Source organism: Candoia aspera, chromosome 2 (assembly GCF_035149785.1).
Source record: "Candoia aspera isolate rCanAsp1 chromosome 2, rCanAsp1.hap2, whole genome shotgun sequence".
In the NCBI taxonomy this organism is placed as follows: Eukaryota; Metazoa; Chordata; class Lepidosauria; order Squamata; family Boidae; genus Candoia; species Candoia aspera.
In genome coordinates this window covers 14,720,086-14,739,066 of record NC_086154.1, presented here as the reverse complement: position 1 = coordinate 14,739,066, position 18,981 = coordinate 14,720,086, and the positions used below count along the sequence as shown (strand labels likewise).

The window sequence follows — 18,981 nt, the reverse complement described above, 5'->3', positions numbered from 1 at the left end:
TGTTTCTGCACAGGACGGTTGTAGCCTCCTTCGTACTTACATCGGTTTCTATCATCGACAAGTCCCCACCTATCATCCCACCATATATTATTCCTGGGGATTTATTTTCTGCTACCCCATCACCACCACCACACGTGGTTCCACAACTGGGAACTCCTTATGAATGGCAGGAGGTATTTAGTTGCCATTCCTACCTCCTCACTTTATCTGGAGCACTGGAGAAGCAGTTAATCCAAGGATACACTCTGATAACCATAACCGCAGCAAAAGTCTTAGCGGAATGACACACGAAGCCTAATCGTACTATGGGTTAAGCATGTTGTGAGGATGTGATCAGACAGATTCATTCCCCAGTGAGATGGTCCAGCAAGGCTCCTCTGATATGATCCCCCTGGAAGGCTGCTTTCCCCAGCCCTCACAACTGGTCTTTTTACACATTTAAACAACTTCTCCTTACATAGCCCTTTTCACATACATTGAGACGAGTATTCTTACTGAACATCACCATCACTTTGCCCCTAAAAAATACTTGTTAGCCAGTTAACCTCGTGGTTAAGGTGCTGGGCTAGAACCAGGAGACTGAGAGTTCTAGTCCCGCCTTAGGCCTGAAAGCCAGCTGGGTGACCTTGGGCCAGTCCCTCTCTCTCAGCCCAAGAGCCAATCAGGCATGGTACGAGAGTTCTAGTCCCGCCTTAGGCCTGAAAGCCGGCTGGGTGACCTTGGGCCACTCCCTCTCTCTCAGCCCAAGAGCCAATCAGGCGTGGTACAAGAGTTCTAGTCCCGCCTCAGGCATGAAAGCCGGCTGGGTGACCTTGGGCCAGTCCCTCTCTCTCAGCCCAACTCACCTCACAGGGTTGTTGTTGTGGGGAAAGGAGGAGGAGAAAGGAGTACTAGGTATGCTCACCACCTTGAGTTATTTATAAAAATAATAAAGGCAAGATAAAAATAAATTAAATAATAAATAAATAATAATTAAGGAAAAGTCATATTGGATATACTTTTAAATTTAATTACATACAGTTGAACTGTGGTGTTGGAGGAAAATTCTGAGAATGCCTTGGATTGCAAGAAGATCAAACCATCCTCCAGGAAATAAAGCCAGACTGCTCACTTGAGGGAATGATATTAAAGGCAAAACTGAAATACTTTGGCCACATAATGAGAAGACAGGACACTCTGGAGAAGATGCTGATGCTGGGGAGAGTGGAAGGCAAAAGGAAGAGGGGCCAACCAAGGGCAAGGTGGATGGATGATATTCTAGAGGTGACGGACTCGTCCCTGGGGGAGCTGGGGGTGTTGACAACCGACAGGAAGCTCTGGCGTGGGCTGGTCCATGAAGTCACGAAGAGTCGGAAGCGACTAAACGAATAAACAACAACAAACATACAGTATATTCACACAAATTTCAATTTAGGTTTCACCATAACATCCAAAGATGAAGGAAGATCATACTGTCAAGAAACTTGGCAACTTCTGATTTATATGACTTCCCCCTAAATGAGTTCTTTAATATCAAGTAAGGTTTCAGTTGATACTGAAGCTCTTTCCACATTCCACTGCATCTCCCCTACATTGCTTTCTTCATGAGCAATTAGGCCACTACAGTTACTGAAAGTCTTTCTACTTTCCATAAATGAATGTGCCTTCTCTCTCACATGGATCCATTTATGGGAATTGAGTGACCTGCTCAACCTGAAGCTTTTTCCACACTCCAGGCATGTGTATAGTTTCTCCCCCGTGTGGATGCTTTTATGGGAAGTAAGGGATCTGCTCTGCTTGAAGGTCTTACCACATTCCATGCATTTATAAGGTTTTTCTCCTGTGTGGGTCCTTCTATGGGAAGTAAGGCCACTGCAGGTACTGAAGCACTTTCCACATTCGATACATTTATATGGTTTCTCCCCTGTGTGAGTCCTTTTATGGGAAGTAAGGTCACTGTTCCACCTGAAGTTCTTCCCACACTCCACGCACTTATATGGTTTCTCCCCTGTGTGGATCCTTTTATGGAATGTAAGGGAACTGCAGTCACCAAAAGATTTGCCACACTCCGTGCATTTATATGGCTTCTCCCCCGTATGGATCCTCTTATGGGATGAAAGGGAACTCCAGCAACTGAACCGTTTACTGCACTCCAAACATTTGTACGGTTTTTCCCCCGTGTGGGTCCTTTTATGGCCAGCAAAGATACTGCTGTCGCTGAAGCTCTTTCCGCACACTGTGCATTGGTATGGCTTCTCTCCTGTGTGGATCCTCTTATGGGAAGTAAGTTCACTGCACCTGCTGAAGCTCTTTTCACATTCCATGCATTGATACGGTTTCTCCCCGGTGTGGATCCTTTTGTGAATAGTAAGGTCGCTGCTCCACCTGAAGCTCTTCCCACACTCCAGGCATTTATATGGTTTCTCCCCAGTGTGGATCCTTTTATGGGACGTCAGGGAGCTGCATCCGCTGAAGGTCTTCCCACACACCAGGCATTTATACGGTTTCTCCCCAGTGTGGATCCTTTTATGGGACGTCAGGGAGCTGCATCCGCTGAAGGTCTTCCCACACACCAGGCATTTGTACGGTTTCTCCCCGGTGTGGATCCTTCTATGAGATGTGAGGGAACTGCAACCACTGAAGCACTTCCCACACTCCAGGCATTTATATGGTTTCTCCCTTGTGGGGATCCTTTCACGTGGCGTTACAGTTCTGCTCCTGCTGCGACCCTCCCCACATTCCAGACAATTATATGGTTTCTCTCTTACATAGACGCTCTGATGTAAGTTAAGAGGGAACATCAAATTGCGACTTTTCCCACCCTTGCTCTGTCTGTCCACCTTCTCTTTAGGATGTGTTCTGAGATGTTTATATAAATCTGATGTATCCTTGAATATTTTCCCAAAATATTCTCCCCATCGATTTCCTTCATGAACTTGTTGAGTCAGCAATTCTTGGATTTCTGCACATGGAGAAGTAGAGAATGTCTTTATCCTTTTGTCTGAGTGGCTTCTCTCGTGCCTTCTTGGTCCTCCTTGATTTTCAATCATCTCTTCTCCCATTTCATGCTTCAGTATCTGGGATGGCACCATATCTGCTTTTTGGTAATTCTTATTCTCTTGGCCATCTCCTGTGTTGGAGACAAAGATAGAAAAGAGGGGGGAAAATAAGAAGTTTAAGACACAGAATTAATGAGTCATTAGAGGAAAAATATATTAGCTGAATCTCTTATTTATTTAAAAGCTTAAAAAATAATAGTTTCAGCCAACTCTAAGTTATATACAACAGGAATAGGTGCAGCCAAGGCAACACCAATAAACTACAATATGCAATAAAACACATACAATAAATAGCTACAATTAAACATTACAATTGATCATAGAGAAATACTTTCATCATTCCTGGTCTTGGGGCTCCATAAACCCAAGTCCCAAAGGCCTTCCAGAAATTTTTGCAAACTTCCAGAATGCCATGAGAATGGGAGGGGGAAAGCAGTTCCAAAGAAGGGATGCCCACACAGAGAATCCCTGCTTTTGGGCCCCTTCCGATCACACTTTTGATAGGTGAGGACCTTCAGCAACATTAGGTTGGGTGAGAAGAATCTACATGGGTAGGTGGTCTTAAAGATAGCCAGGACTGAGCCATACAGGACTTTATAGGTGATGACCAGCACCTTGAATTGTACTTCCAAATATATTATTAGCCAGGGCAGCTGCTGCAGTAGCAGTGTTGTATGGCAGTAAGAAGACTGTCCAGTAAGCCCATGGATCACTGCACTTTGCCACAACCAAAGTTTCTGGATCATCTTCAAGGGCAGCCCCATGTAAAGTGAATTACAGTAATTCATATGGCAGAAGACAAGGGCATGAATAACCATCTTCAGCATTCCTGATAAGATCATGCTTGGCACACCAGTGGCCCTCCTGGCCACAGTCTCCAACTGCTGTTCCAGTAGGAGGTGTGAGTCCCAGAGGACCCCCAAATTGTAGGGCTGCTCTCCATGGGAGGAGCAGAACGCTGTCAAGAATTAAAGAGGGTACAACCCTAGAATCAATAAGTTTCTGAGTGAGTAGACCTTTGGTCTTGCTTGAGTTGAGTCTAAGCCTATTCTTCTCCATCCAGACTCCAAATAGAGGTTCAGAGTCCTCCTTTTTTACAAGACTTCCTTTCTTCTCTATATGCTTTGATTAAACCAAGTTTACTACTGTTTAAAAGAATGATATATTTTTAGACTATTTTCTACCTTTCATGTTTTCATTTCTCAATGCAAGTATGGCACCATTTTCCATAATTCTAAGTAATGAAAATATAAGGGGAAGTATAGGGTTCTAGGAAAGAGAAGGGAAGGAGAAAGACACCAAACTGTAACAATCAATTTAGATCAGTTTATTTATTTACTCAATTTGTAAACCACCTCAGAAGCAATTCTAGGCAATAGCCAATACACTAAAACATTAGAACAAAGCAAAAAAAAACAGTAAAGCAGTAACAAAAATAACATTAAAATATCACATTGGGGAAGAAAATGTTGAATTCTGTCTGTGCATTTATTACAGTAAGTGGAAGGCATTATGTAGTGGAGAGACACAAGAAGCATTAATTCATCAGGAGCATCAACAGCAAGAAGTTTTTCATCCCACCAAACCCCATGCAACAGTTTAACACTAGCTTGTGACTATCCTCGCCAAGTTGAGCCAGGGTGAAGCCACATTCAGTACCTATTTAGATAACCTGCTTAGAGACAAACTCTTAATAACCTGTCACATCAGTGGAGCATTAGTAACCACAAAAGAGCCTCAAACTGATGCTAGGTAAGTTTGAAGGAAGTAAGCTAAGCTTCCAAATGGGTATGCGACATACTTTTTTGTACTGGTCCATGACTGAACGGTATAGAAATACACAAGCTTAGGAATGGTACAATCATGATGCTAATGCATGATGCCCAAAGCTGGAGTGGTGGTGGTGATCTTGATGGACTTATTTGAGCTTACTACTTAGGTTTGTAACAGATTATTGCTCCCTTTGTGTGAAATAAAAGAAGTAAAACTTCAGCAACACTCAATGGTGGTTTTTAACCAATGTGGAACGAAAGCCTACCACATTTGTAAAAAGCAAAGTAAAGCAATTTCATATAGCACTTTCAAGCACAGCATCCACTACAGATGGCTGTACAGCCCTGTTTGAACACATCCAGTAAAAGGAAGTGCAATGAGATTCACTATCAATCAGCTGTTACCTTTAGAGAAGTTTCCTAACATTCAGCAGAAATCTATCTTTCTGTAACTTAATATCACTATTCTTTGCCCGCTCTCAAATGACAGAGAATAGTCTGGGCCTTCTTCTTTGTGATATCCTTTCCTGCACTTAACAGCTACTATCATATTCCCCCATAGCCTTTTCTGTTCAAGTTAAACATTCCCAGTTGCGTGAATCTCTTTAGAAGACTTGGCTTCTACAACCATGATCATCTTGTCGCCGTTCTAGGAATCTGTTCCAGTTCCTCTGGAACCTTTCAAAATTTGGTGCCCCAAACTCAACACAATTCTTAACATGAGGTCTGATCAGAACAGAATAATGAATTTGTTATGGAAACAATGCTTCTCTGGATGCTGCCTAAAATTGCATTTGCTTTTTTGTAGACCATCCCACTGCTAAGCCCTATTCTGTTTGTTTTGTTGTTTGTTTTAATCCGTTCAGTCGTGTCTGATTCTCAGAGACTGCCTGGATAAGTCCCTGCAGTTTTCTTGGCAAGGTTTTTCGGAAGTGGTTTGCCATTGCCTTTTTCCTAGGGCTCAGAGAGACTGGCCCCAGGAAACCCAGCTGGCTTCGTGCCCAAGCTGGGACTAGAACTCACAATCTCCCAGTTTCTAGCCTGGTGCCTTAACCACTACACCAAACTGGCTCTCTATTCTGTTTGTAACCAACTACAAGATATTTATATATGGGTCATCTCCCATATAGACTACTGTAATGCACTCTACATGGGGCTACCCTTGAAGAGTATCCGGAAACTACAGCTGGTCCAAAATGCAGCCGCATGGGCAATTTTAGGTGCTTCAAGATCAGCACATATAACTCCTTTGCTCCACAAGTTGCACTGGTTGCCAGTTTGCTTCCAGGTCCAGGTGTTGGTTATCACCTTTAAAGCCCTACATGGCCTGGGTCCAGGTTACCTACGGGATCGTCTCACCCCCGTTACATCAACCCATCCCACCCGATCATGCTGAGGGCATGTTGTGGACCCCGTAAGAGAATTCCATCTGGCGGAGTCCAGGAGAGGGGCCTTCTCTGCAGCAGCTTCCGCCCTTTGGAACATCCTTCCCCCAGAAGGGAAGTTAGCCCCCTCCCTCCTGAAAACAGCTGAAGACCTGGTTTTGCCACCTTGCCTGGAGTAGGAAGAGCCATTCTTGGGGCTGGTTGGTTCCCTAGTTCTGTCGGGACCAGTTTTATTGCCTCATGGGTTGAATCAGATCCGCTGTGGCTTGGACTTCATTGCATTTTATATTGATTGATTATTGGTAGAATTTATGATTTTATCAAATTATTGTGAACCACCCAGGGTTCCCCGTGTGAGGGAGATGGGCGGTGAGAAAAATCTGATAGATGATAGATAGATAGATAGATAGATAGATAGATAGATAGATAGATAGATAGATAAAACTGTGGAATGACTCTGTTCTCAGTAAGATTAAAGAGAAACTGGATAAAGAATTAACTACTCTCTCAAATCCTAGTTGAGAAATTGTTGCATATCAGCAATCACTTGTCAATCTCTCCTTTTCTTCAAATTTCTGGATAAACAAAAAATTCAGATTAAGCATTTTGGGGGAGGAACAATACCATCTGGCCTTTGATGACAGAATATTTTCTCCAACTGTCTGAACCAGAGCAAAGAGGGGCCCTTACCCAGAGAAGCCACATTCCTAGAATTCTCCAGCATGACTTCTTCATGCAGAGCTTTTTGGTCAGAATCCAGGGCAGCCCACTCCTCTTCGGTAAAACACACAGCCACATCCTTGAAGGACACAGGACCCTGAAGAAGGACAAATCGTTTTCCTATTAGCAGACATGGCAGGAAAAGACTTGAAAGTTCTCTCCCATAACTCAGATCAGGAAAACCCTGAATGTTATCTTCCTGAACTCAAATTTAGAAAAGATTTTTTTTCCCTGCAGGATTCAGAACTTTAAGATGAAAATAGCTCCCAGCCTGTTACTGATGACATGTTGGGACAAAATTTGTGGAGGACCTTCAGTGCAAGTCCACACCAAGAAGTATAGTATTTTTCTGCACTGTTCAGATCACACAGCTCACATTCACATCTTTCTAGTGAATGTTTCCAGGAAAAGGGATACCCATTTGACATGCTGGTCAGTGGCTGTGGTGGTCATCAGGAATCACTGTTATCCCTTCTGAAAAACTAGTGACGCTGCTGACAGATCAGCCAGGGAATGGCATGGAAAACTCAGAATATCCAGGTGTTGAGCAGACCAACCACGTTCTGCTCTGGGTTCCAAAGATGTTGGTCATGCTCTGAATCATTGACCGGATTGGAACTAATCACGTTAAAGCAATTCCAGAGCTGGTTCTGCAGATGAAGTGGAGTGACCCTGGAACAGGCCTATAGTCTGATTTAAGCAAAGTAGGATGCTCCATGAACAAAAAAATATTTGCCACTCTGGGAAAGGAGAAATCCGTGTCCGACCTGAGCTGGGATCATATCTGTAGTTTCTGCTTCAGCATGAAGAGGAGATGCTTCCACAAGATCCAGCAACGTTGTTCTGTTCTCTATGAGTGAGTCAAAGGGGGTGGAAGGAGCAGATGTATTAAAAACATTACTAATAAATTCTGCAGAGATACTACATACAAATCCCATTCTAGCCCACCAGCTCAAGGTTTAGTAGTGAGAGAATTCATAAATACATCTGTTCAGAGAGTTCGGAACTTCACTGCACTCATAACAAACTACCACCCCCTCTTACCTGGTGACGTGGCCTGAGCTTGATCCTCTGGAGAGGTCACCCCCAAGAGCAGCTCCTGGGAGGGTTTAGACAGATGCACCCTTGGTTTGGGCCTTTCAGCGACCACATCCACCAAGGGCACCTGCATCGGGAACGCCTGCCAGGAACAAAGAACAAAGGGAGTTTGGGACGCACAAAGGAGTAGATTCTTGCCCTGTGCCCCAACATTTGCACCTGCCTCCCGTCCCACCCAACACTGGACTGGAAGGAGGACTGGCTTCCTGCTTCTCCTGGGACATTATCCGGAAAGGACAACGGGGTTGCCTAAAGAGGATGCAACCCCCCTTCCTTGTATTGCTAGCTCCAGAAATGGCTCTTAAGGAGGCGCTGAAGGATGCCAAATACTGTCCCTCAGGCCACACTCCACCTGGAGTGCCAGGATGAAAAAGGCTCCCACCTGCAGCTCTCCCTGCTTCTTGTCCACCTGGCTCAGGAGGAAGCCTTCGACCAGGGCCACCGCTTGGGAACTGGTTTCTGCTCCACACTCCCTCACCCAGCTTCCCAGCTCCGGGGTCAGGATGGCCAGGAGCTGCTCCAGGATCACCAGGTCCAGGATCTCAGCCTTGCTGTGCTTCTCTGGCTTCAACCACTGACAACAAAGCTGGTGGAGCTGGCTGCAAACCTCTCGGGGCCCCGAGGTCTCCTGGTAGCGGACGCTCCTGAAGTGCTGACGTGGTGCATCCCAAGGGAAGTTCTCTTCCTTTGGCAAGTTCTGCCCCGTTCTTCTCCAAAGCTCCCCACAGCTCTTAACCCAAGCAGCGGGACAGCCTTTTCCTGCTAGGTCCTGCGAGTCCATTTTCTCTCTCCACTCAAAGGGAACTCCAAACACAGCTGCAAAGGATCTCCAAAACCACTTTAATTCATAGGCCCAACACTGCATGAATAAACCTCAAAAGACCATCTTTGATTCTGAGGCATTTTTGCTTCCACAGACACTTCCCGCAGGAAACAAGATACCCTGAGGTGGAAAAGAGAAAAACAGAAGAGCATGCTTTTACTGGAATGCACTTCAAAAATTATCAGAATGACTAGGTATGCACAACATGCCAGAATAGGCTACCACGGGGTGTCTGGTTGTCCGGCCACCACAGTATAGGAACTCATTTGATGCTTTATCTGGCAGGCACAGCTTACCAGTTATGTTGTGAGAACACAGTCATTCTATCTTTAGGTTTACTAAGCTCATGGAACCACGGATTAAAAGATGTCTCTAATCAAAGCCTGTCCAATCCAAAGATCCCAGGGTTAGCTGCAACCCAGGTTTTCAGCGGGAACACAGGTACTATATTTGCCAGGTTCACTGAGATTCTGAGGGAGGAGGATCGCACCCCCCACCCCCCCAATGCTCTGGACCTACTTTTTTGCTGGTGCTGGGCAGCCTGCATGCAGAGCACAGAGCCAAACTCAGCAAGACCAAGGTGGGCTTCCAGGCACTCTTCCCGACTTCCTCGCTGGGGCTCTCCAGGGAAAAAACCTGCCTTTCCCCCCACCCCAGACCAGACCCTGCAGAGTCTTGCTAAGACATGGAGGAAGCGGCTCTCCAAATTATGTCCCTTCGCCTCTCCAGCACTGCACCTGGTGGCTTTAGCTCTTCAACAGCACTCTCCGTCTCGATGCAGAAAAAGTATCTTCCTTGCACGGGGACTGGCGCCCCACCTGCTGGTAAATGAAGGATGCCCCCTCCCAGGTGCAGCCACTCCCTAAGGCACAGAGTCTGGAATAAATGCATTTCATGCGTTTGGGGATATCGCTTCCTCGCAGCCCACAAGACGCCCGCCTTGGCTTCGAGAAGAGAAAATCCACACTCACATCCACGTCTATCCCTGCAGAAACTTCGTCCGCTCCCATACCTCTCCAAGGATTGCAACGAGAGGGCTTCTTCCTAGAGCGGCAGCATCCCCCCCCCCCCGCGACCTCACTTCCTGCCCTCGCCTTCAAAAATCCCCCTGGCGCTATCCTTCCGCCTGGCAGGGATGAGGCGCATGCTCAGCTTGACTTCGAAGCCAGGACACCGCCAGGACGCCAAGGTGCGAAAGCGGGAGCCAGCGGCTCAATTCGGATCAGATGCTTGAAAAGCAAAGCGTGTTGGTGTGTTTCCGTGGCAGTGGCTCTCATCGTTTGAACTCAAATAGAATTCACTGGGCGCAGATAGTTAATAGGAGATCGCCAGTCTGTTCTGGTAATAACATTCTTCCCTGGTATTAAAGATTCAACGGTCACACATTGAGATTTAAAACTTAGTTTAAGAGTTTGGAAAATATAGAAATAATTTCTGGCCCTGAGATCTTCTCCTCTTCTCCCATTTCATGAACATTTACATTGTCAACGCAGAGAAGGCATGCTTCCGAGACCCCGCTAGGTGGAATTCTTTTACGGATGGGGTCCGCAACATGCCCTCCATGCATGACTGGGTGGGGCGGATCGATTTAATCCAGACGAGACGGTCCCTCAGATATCCCGGTCCCATGCCATGTAGGGCTTTAAAGGTAATAACCAACACCTTGAATTGGACCGGAAGCAGACTGGAACCCAGTGCAGCTCATGCAACAAAGGTGTTACATGTGTGAACCTTGGCACACCCAGGATTGCCCATGTGGCTGCATTCTGGACCAGTTGAAGCTTCCGGATACTCTTCAAGGGTAGCCCCATGTAGAGCATATTACAGTAGCCTATATGGATTATTTGCTGCCACCTAGTGGTTAGACAATCAAGGAATCAACTTGTATAGCTTCATGAATTAAAAGTTTGTGGCAGGAAAGAATAACGAAAAAAAACACTGCAGCACACTAGACCATTGTGCCTGGCAATTGGTGGAGGTTCCCATGGAGGATCCTGTTGGGTGGGCTGGAATTTCAGCTGAGGGAAACCACCAATCCCTGCCCTTACAAGGTTGCACCTTAAAGCTGAATAGACAACAATGTGGCACAGACCCATCCCAGGCGCACAGGAAGGCAGGATGCTGTGGGGGCTGCAGGATTTCATGGATGAGAAGGGAGCATGAAAAAGCAGCTGTGTGGACCACTTTCTAACCTTGGTGGAGGTTCAAGCCCATTCGCAGAAACAAAAGCACATCACTGTTTCGACATAATGTGGAAAATGCCTCCCCGCCTTGACTCCAGGAATGCCCATGGCTGACGTTGCCTTACCTCTTGATTACCATCAACTGAGTGAAATTGGTTGGCATTTGCAAGCCTTGGGACACCACTGCAGGAACACCTCACTTTTATTCCACAACAACTCCATAACTGAGTTGTTCTGAAATTTAAGGTTTTCATTGTCTGATGAATTATGAATATGGATAATTGGGGGAAGCGGGGACGAGTCTGAGACCTTTGCCTTGGATCCCAAAAAGCTTTACTTACCTCAATGTGTTGTGTAAACAGATTCTACAGATTGTGTTTGACGGTGTGTACGTGTTAGCCTGGTCAAAATGATGCTGTTTTTGACGCATCCAGCTGTACATCTCTGCATTTAGGTATTCCCCATTTATTTTGCTGGCTAGAAGCTGGCCATCATTTGACCACAGGATACTGTGATGGTATGTGAACCAGTTGCCAAGAGTCTAAATCGTGATCACGTGACCATGGGGATGCTGCAATGGTCATATGGTAAGTTGTTGTTTTTTCCAGCACAAATTTATTTATTTATTTTTCAAAGTTACCGCCCCCACAAGATTCAAAAAACACTGCCTTAGAGCGATAATATTCTCCTGATATTCCAAAATGAATATCACGTAACAAAAAGTCATGTTTAATACTTGCTTTAAAAGGCAAAACAGTGGAAACAATTCCTGGCCATTGGTATCTTCACCTCTTGTATCATTCCATCATCACCCAAGGTTTAAACAGGTGGATAGACATAATCAAGGTACGTGCTAACCCTCTGAGATATGCCAGGTCAGGAAACAGACACGGCCCAGGTTGCAGAAATGCTACTTTATTGTTGTAGGGTATAACAGCAGAATCTTGAGAGCCTGACAGAGCTCCCACCTGTCCCCTCTTATACCAAACAAAATCAAGGCAGGCTTATTTTGAAATTAGAACTAGAGAATCTCTGAAGCTCAGGGTTGACCTGTGGAGTCCTTGGTGCTCTCTGAGCATGGTTGTTTGCTTGCAGACGTTTCTTTACCTGACTAGGTAACATCATCAGTGATGGTGAGTTCAGGGTTTGCTCCCAGTTTATATACAGTAACTTGCCCTGCCAGTGTTGGTGGGGTGTGGTTTTCTCCTTGGTAATTCCTTGATTCTGGTATTGTTTTCCAATTTTTAAAGTTGGGTTTCCCCATGAACTCAATTTCGCACAGGATAAGGGGTCAAATCTTTTATTAGACATTCCATTCCATAACATTCTAATTGACATAATTGTTTCCAGAGAAAATAGAATTCTAGTGTATTTTGAGCCTAATACTGTCCATCCAACCAAAGGTGCTACATACGTATATTCCAAAGTTGCCCAAATCGGAAAATTGACACCAATTCTTAGCAAGTGCATTTTCTGTAAAGATATTCTTGGAATTGAAGAACTCCATACAAATTTTCTAAACAAAGAATTTATTTCCTGAAAATATTTTCCATATATATATACTGAAATTCCTCTCAGAATATAAATTAATCTGGGAACAATATTTATTTTGAGAGCGTTCACCTTTCCCCAAAGAGAAGTTGAGGATGAGCTTTCAGGACTCCCATCTATCAATATCTGAAGAAACCTCTCTCTATATGTTACTATCCGTGACCGGTTGGGTCATCATTTCGGAGATATTTTCTTACCAGATTCCTCAGTGCCTTTAACAATGGCAGAGCTTCCAACGTACTGCCTTCACTGGAAAAGTTCTTAAAAAGTCGGGGAGATATTCAGAGATGTATGTAGCTTGACAATAGCCCAGGCTGAACTATATAGCACAGTCAAACATCAGGAGTAGACCACAGGAAATGTTTGATGACATTTTGTATTATGTCATAAAATGTTTTACAAAATTTGCCAAATTTCAATTCCACAGGAGTCGTGGGTCCCGGAGTTCGGATGAATTCTATAAGTTAGCCTGTTTGAGGTACCTTGGTTCAAAAATTGTTGGCCTTTGATGCACCATTTCCCCCAGTTAAAGGTTACACACAGACAAACAGGAGAGTTTTAGTAGTATTTAGATTTCTATTACATGCTACTAATTGAGTTATATCCTTTCATATGGAAGTATTAGATATTTAATGAATTCGGTGCAAATACAGAATTTATATTCCTTAAATGGCTGGGTAACCAAATTTTCACCTACTGCCATCAATTCCGATTTGGACCAGTTTTCATAGAGCATCCTACTATTTTACTAAAGGCATCTATCATCTGCATCAACACTGGAACAGTAGCGTGAGGTTTAGAAATAAACAAAGAATGTCATCTTCAAATAAAACCAAGTTGTGTTTGACCAAGCTGTGTCCTCCCTTGCTTCACACCATCTCCCATCTTGCTTTCTTTTTGTGAAATCAGGTCCCCACAATGACTGACACTCTTTCCATTTTCCATAAATGTATATGATTTCTCACTTGTATGGATCCTGTTATGGGAAGTAAGGGATCTGCTCTGCTTGAAGCTCTTTCCACAGTCCAGGCATTTATATGGTTTTCCCCCAGTGTGGATCCTTTTATGGGAAGCAAGGTATCTGCTTTCTCCAAAGTTTTTCCCACACTCCAGGCATTTATAAGCTTTCTCTCTTGTGTGGATCCTGTTATGGGAAGTAACAGAGCTGCTCCTACTGAAATTTTTCCCACACTCCAGGCATTGATAAGGTTTCTCTCCTGTGTGGATCCTTCTATGGGAAGTAAGGGAACTACTCTGACTGAAGCTCTTTCCACACTCGGTGCATTTATATGGCTTTTCCCCAGTGTGGATCCTTTTATGGGAAGCAAGATGGCTGCTCTCTCTGAAGTTTTTCCCACAGTCCGTGCATTTATAAGCTTTCTCTCCTGTGTGGATCCTTTTATGGGAAGTAAAATGGTTGCGTCTTCTGAAGCTTTTCCCACACTCCATGCATTTATAAGGTTTCTCTCCCGTGTGGATCGTTTTATGGGAGGTAAGATGGCTGCTCTCTCTGAAGGTTTTCCCACACTCCAGGCATTTATACGGTTTTTCCCCAGTGTGGATCCTTTTATGGGAAGCAAGATATCTGCTCTCTCTGAAGGTTTTCCCACACTCCGTGCATTTATAAGGTTTCTCTCCCATGTGGATTTTTTTATGGGAAGTAAGGGAACTACTCTGACTGAAGCTCTTTCCAGACTCCAAGCATGGATAAGGTTTCCCCGTTGTGTGGACCCTTTCATGTGCTACAACGTCACTGCTCTTGCTGAAAATTTTCTCACATTCCACCCACTCATATAGTTTCTCTGTTACGTACTCCATTTTCTCTAATGTAAAAGGAGAGGTTTGACTGCAACTTTTTCCATTCACTCTGCGATTGTCCTGGTTCTTTTTAGTAAAATTTTTGCAGTTTTTATAGAAATCTGATTTACCTTTCAGTAGTTTCCCTAAACCTTCTCCCCTTTGATTTCTCTTACCATTCTGAGGAATTGGGAATCCCTGGATTTCAACATGGAGAGAGGCAGGGGATTTATCGTCTCTGCTGTTTGACTGATGTCCTTCATGCATTCTTGGTCTCCATGGCTTTCCAAAAATCTCTTCCTCCTCCTCTTCTTGCTTGCTTTTTTGTAATGGGACGTCTCTCTGATGGTAATTTTTATTCTGTGGGTCGTCAACTGATTGAAAGAAAAAGAAAGAAGATATACCATTGAAAGTTTAGGGCACAGACTCTGTGAATGGAGACCATGAGCTTCATCTCTTATTTCTCCAACCCTTTCTTTCTTTCCTCTACACTTTGCTGAATTCCAACTTATTTTGCATTGTGACACTGTCCCAAGGACAATCAAGTTGTGTTTTTGCTGGACTATTTCCGACATTTCATGCTTTTCTTCCTCTAATCCAACCAGGTCATTTTCCCTAAGAGAGCCAGTTTGGTCTAGTGGTTAAGGTGCTGGACTAGAAACCAGGAATCTGTGAGTTCTAGTCCCGCCTTAGGCATGAAAGCCGGCTGGGTGAACTTGGGCCAGTCATGCCCTCTCAGCCCAAGAGCCAATCAGGCGTGGTAGGAGAGTTCTAGTCCCGTCTTACGCATGAAAGCCGGCTGGGTAACCTTGAGCCAGTCACGCCCTCTCAGCCCAAGAGCCAATCAGGCGTGGTAGGAGAGTTCTAGTCCCGCCTTAGGCATGAAAGCCCGCTGGGTGACCTTGGGCCAGTCCCCCTCACTCAGCCCAACTCGGTCCATTGTAGATTAGCCTCCTCGTGGTGCACCCCGGGCAACGTGACTTGTCACGGCTAAATAGTCTACACATCTGGCTGCTGGACCTCACAAGGGTTTCCCAGCAAGGAAAAGCAGCATGAACACCGAACTGCTATGCCATACAATTAAAAAAAAATTCCCTAAGACTAAACAGTGAGTACCTATGGGAAGCAGAATTGTATGAAGGTGAATGGAAAAAGACTGAGATCATAGTATAAGAGGAAGTGTAGATCTGGTGGATATTTGCCTCCTTGGTTTATTTATTTGCTTATTCAGTGGATAAGCCGCCTAATGATGAAGTAATTCAAGCAGACTTTTTGGAAGGCACTTTATGCATGGGCACATGAGGCATAAATACATCACTGGAATCTTCACCAAATCAAATGGAAAGCTGAGCCTGCTGAATGCACCTGGATGCACACCTCATCAGGAGAGTGTGCGGGTGGACGCCTCTGCAGAAGCCAGGAGCCTCTCCCGCAGGAGAGAAAGAGGCATCTCCACATACTGTAGCTTAAAGTGGCCAATAGGAATCAGAAGGAATCAAGAGTCAGAAATCACATTATCTGCGTAACGTTATCGCCATGGCCAACATTTTCCTGGCAAAAAAGAGGCAACTTTGCTTTGAAACGAATAGCTTTCAGCTGCCTCAGTGGGCTGAAGCTGAGACAAAGACCACATCAGGAGAACCTTGCAAAGAAAAAAGAGTTTCCGGAGAATGTTTTTGGCACAGTTCGGGGAAGGTGAGCAAGGGCCCTCAATCTGTTCATGATGAGATTTCAAAAATTGAAACAACTGAATCCCACTCTAGAGATGGCCACATCTGAGCAGTTATTCGCAAATCTCTTCTTTTCTTCAGAACAAGGGAAAAGTTTCCTCCCACCAGGAAAACATCCAACTTGGAATTTTATGGAAGAAACAGCAGCAACCTATGTCTTATTCCAAACTAGTTCTTTAACTATTGGAACCCAGCAAAGTCACTCTTACCCAGAGAAGCCACGTTCCTAGAATTCTCCAGCATGACTTCTTCATGCAGAGCTTTTTGGTCAGAATCCAGGGCAGCCCACTCCTCTTCGGTAAAACACACAGCCACATCCTTGAAGGACACAGGACCCTGAAGAAGGACAAATCGTTTTCCTATTAGCAGACATGGCAGGAAAAGACTTGAAAGTTCTCTCCCATAACTCAGATCAGGAAAACAGGCATTTTCTCTGCAGGATTCAGAACTTCAGGATGAAAACAGACAGAGCTCACAGCCTCTTCTTCGTGTGATATTTAAGGTAAAACCTGTGAATGACCCTCCATGCAATCTGGTGCCAGGAAACAAATACCTTTCCAAACAGTTTGGCTAACGTGGTTCAGCAGTGGCAGAACAAGATTTCTGAGGGGAAAGAGGTTCTGAGGGGCAGCCATTTGACATTCTAGCCCATCATCCGTGGTGTCCCTCAAGAATCACTGCCATCCCCATTGAAAAGCTATGCAAAACTGCTGACAGATCAGCCAGGGAATGGCATGGGAGCTGGACGATGTCCAAACCCACTGCAACCCAACCAGGTTCTCTTTTGGACTCTAGGAAATTTCCTCATACTCTGAACCACTGTCTGGATTGGAACTAACAACATCAAGAGGTGACATTATTCACCTGACATTAATGTTCCAAAGGTGCTTCTGGAGAAGGAATTGAACTACTTTGGGATGGATTTTCAGGCTGTTTTGTATGGACTGGCATGAACAAACTACATTTGCCATTCTGGGAAAGGAGAAATCCGTGTCCGACCTGAGCTGGGACCATATCTGTAGTTTCTGCTTCAGCATGAAGAGGAGATGTTTCCACAAGATCCAGCAACGTTGTTCTGTTCTCTATGAGTGAGTCAAAGGGGGTGGAAGGAGCAGATGTATTAAAAACATTACTAATAAATTCTGCAGAGATACTACATACAAATCCCATTCTAGCCCACCAGCTCAAGGTTTAGTAGTGAAAGAATTCATAAATACATCTGTTCAGAGAGTTCGGAACTTCACTGCACTCATAACAAACTACCACCCTCTCTTACCTGGTGACGTGGCCTGAGCTTGATCCTCTGGAGAGGTCACCCCCAAGAGCAGCTCCTGGGAGGGTTTAGACAGATGCACCCTTGGTTTGGGCCTTTCAGCGACCACATCCACCAAGGGCACCTGCATCGGGAACGCCTGCCAGGAACAAAGAACAAAGGGAGTTTGGGATGCACAAAGGAGTAGATTCTTGCCCTGTGCCCCAACATTTGCACCTGCCTCCCGTCCCACCCAACACTGGACTGGAAGGAGGACTGGCTTCCTGCTTCTCCCGGGACATTATCCAGAAAGGACAACGGGGTTGCCTAAAGAGGATGCAAACCCCCTTCCTTGTATTGCTAGCTCCAGAAATGGCTCTTAAGGAGGCGCTGAAGGATGCCAAATACTGTCCCTCAGGCCACACTCCACCTGGAGTGCCAGGATGAAAAAGGCTCCCACCTGCAGCTCTCCCTGCTTCTTGTCCTCCACCTGGCTCAGGAGGAAGCCTTCGACCAGGGCCACCGCTTGGGAACTGGTTTCTGCTCCACACTCCCTCACCCAGCTTCCCAGCTCCGGGGTCAGGATGGCCAGGAGCTGCTCCAGGATCACCAGGTCCAGGATCTCAGCCTTGCTGTGCTTCTCTGGCTTCAACCACTGACAACAAAGCTGGTGGAGCTGGCTGCAAACCTCTCGGGGCCCCGAGGTCTCCTGGTAGCGGACGCTCCTGAAGTGCTGACGTGGTGCATCCCAAGGGAAGTTCTCTTCCTTTGGCAAGTTCTGCCCCGTTCTTCTCCAAAGCTCCCCACAGCTCTTAACCCAAGCAGCGGGACAGCCTTTTCCTGCTAGGTCCTGCGAGTCCATTTTCTCTCTCCACTCAAAGGGAACTCCAAACACAGCTGCAAAGGATCTCCAAAACCACTTTAATTCATAGGCCCAACACTGCATGAATAAACCTCAAAAGACCATCTTTGATTCTGAGGCATTTTTGCTTCCACAGACACTTCCCGCAGGAAACAAGATACCCTGAGGTGGAAAAGAGAAAAACAGAAGAGCATGCTTTTACTGGAATGCACTTCAAAAATTATCAGAATGACTAGGTATGCACAACATGCCAGAATAGGCTACCACGGGGTGTCTGGTTGTCCGGCCACCACAGTATAGGAACTCATTTGATGCTTTATCTGGCAGGCACAGCTTACCAGTTATGTTGTGAGAACACAGTCATTCTATCTTTAGGTTTACTAAGCTCATGGAACCACGGATTAAAAGATGTCTCTAATCAAAGCCTGTCCAATCCAAAGATCCCAGGGTTAGCTGCAATCCAGGTTTTCAGCGGGAACACAGGTACTATATTTTCCAGGTTCACTGAGATTCTGAGGGAGGAGGATCCCACCTCCACCCCCCCAATGCTCTGGACCTACTTTTTTGCTGGTGCTGGGCAGCCTGCATTCAGAGCACAGAGCCAAACTCAGCAAGACCAAGGTGGGCTTCCAGGCACTCTTCCCGACTTCCTCGCTGGGGCTCTCCAGGGAAAAAACCTGCCTTTCCCCCCACCCCAGACCAGACCCTGCAAAGTCTTGCTAAGACATGGAGGAAGCGGCTCTCCAAATTATGTCCCTTTGCCTCTCCAG

General features: G+C 45.4%; 1 protein-coding gene across 1 annotated transcript; it reads right to left on the bottom strand.

Moving 5' to 3' along the window:
* Positions 1 to 1,450: 1,450 nt before the first annotated feature.
* LOC134488929 (zinc finger protein 665-like) lies at positions 1,451 to 14,708 on the bottom strand. Its single transcript, XM_063291282.1, has 2 exons — positions 13,577 to 14,708; positions 1,451 to 2,616 (listed from the first exon to the last, which is right to left on the bottom strand). The coding sequence occupies exons 1-2, from the start codon at positions 14,632 to 14,634 to the stop codon at positions 1,494 to 1,496; spliced, it is 2,181 nt and encodes a 726-aa protein (XP_063147352.1). The 5' UTR covers positions 14,635 to 14,708; the 3' UTR covers positions 1,451 to 1,493.
* Between the last annotated feature and the right edge of the window lie 4,273 nt (positions 14,709 to 18,981).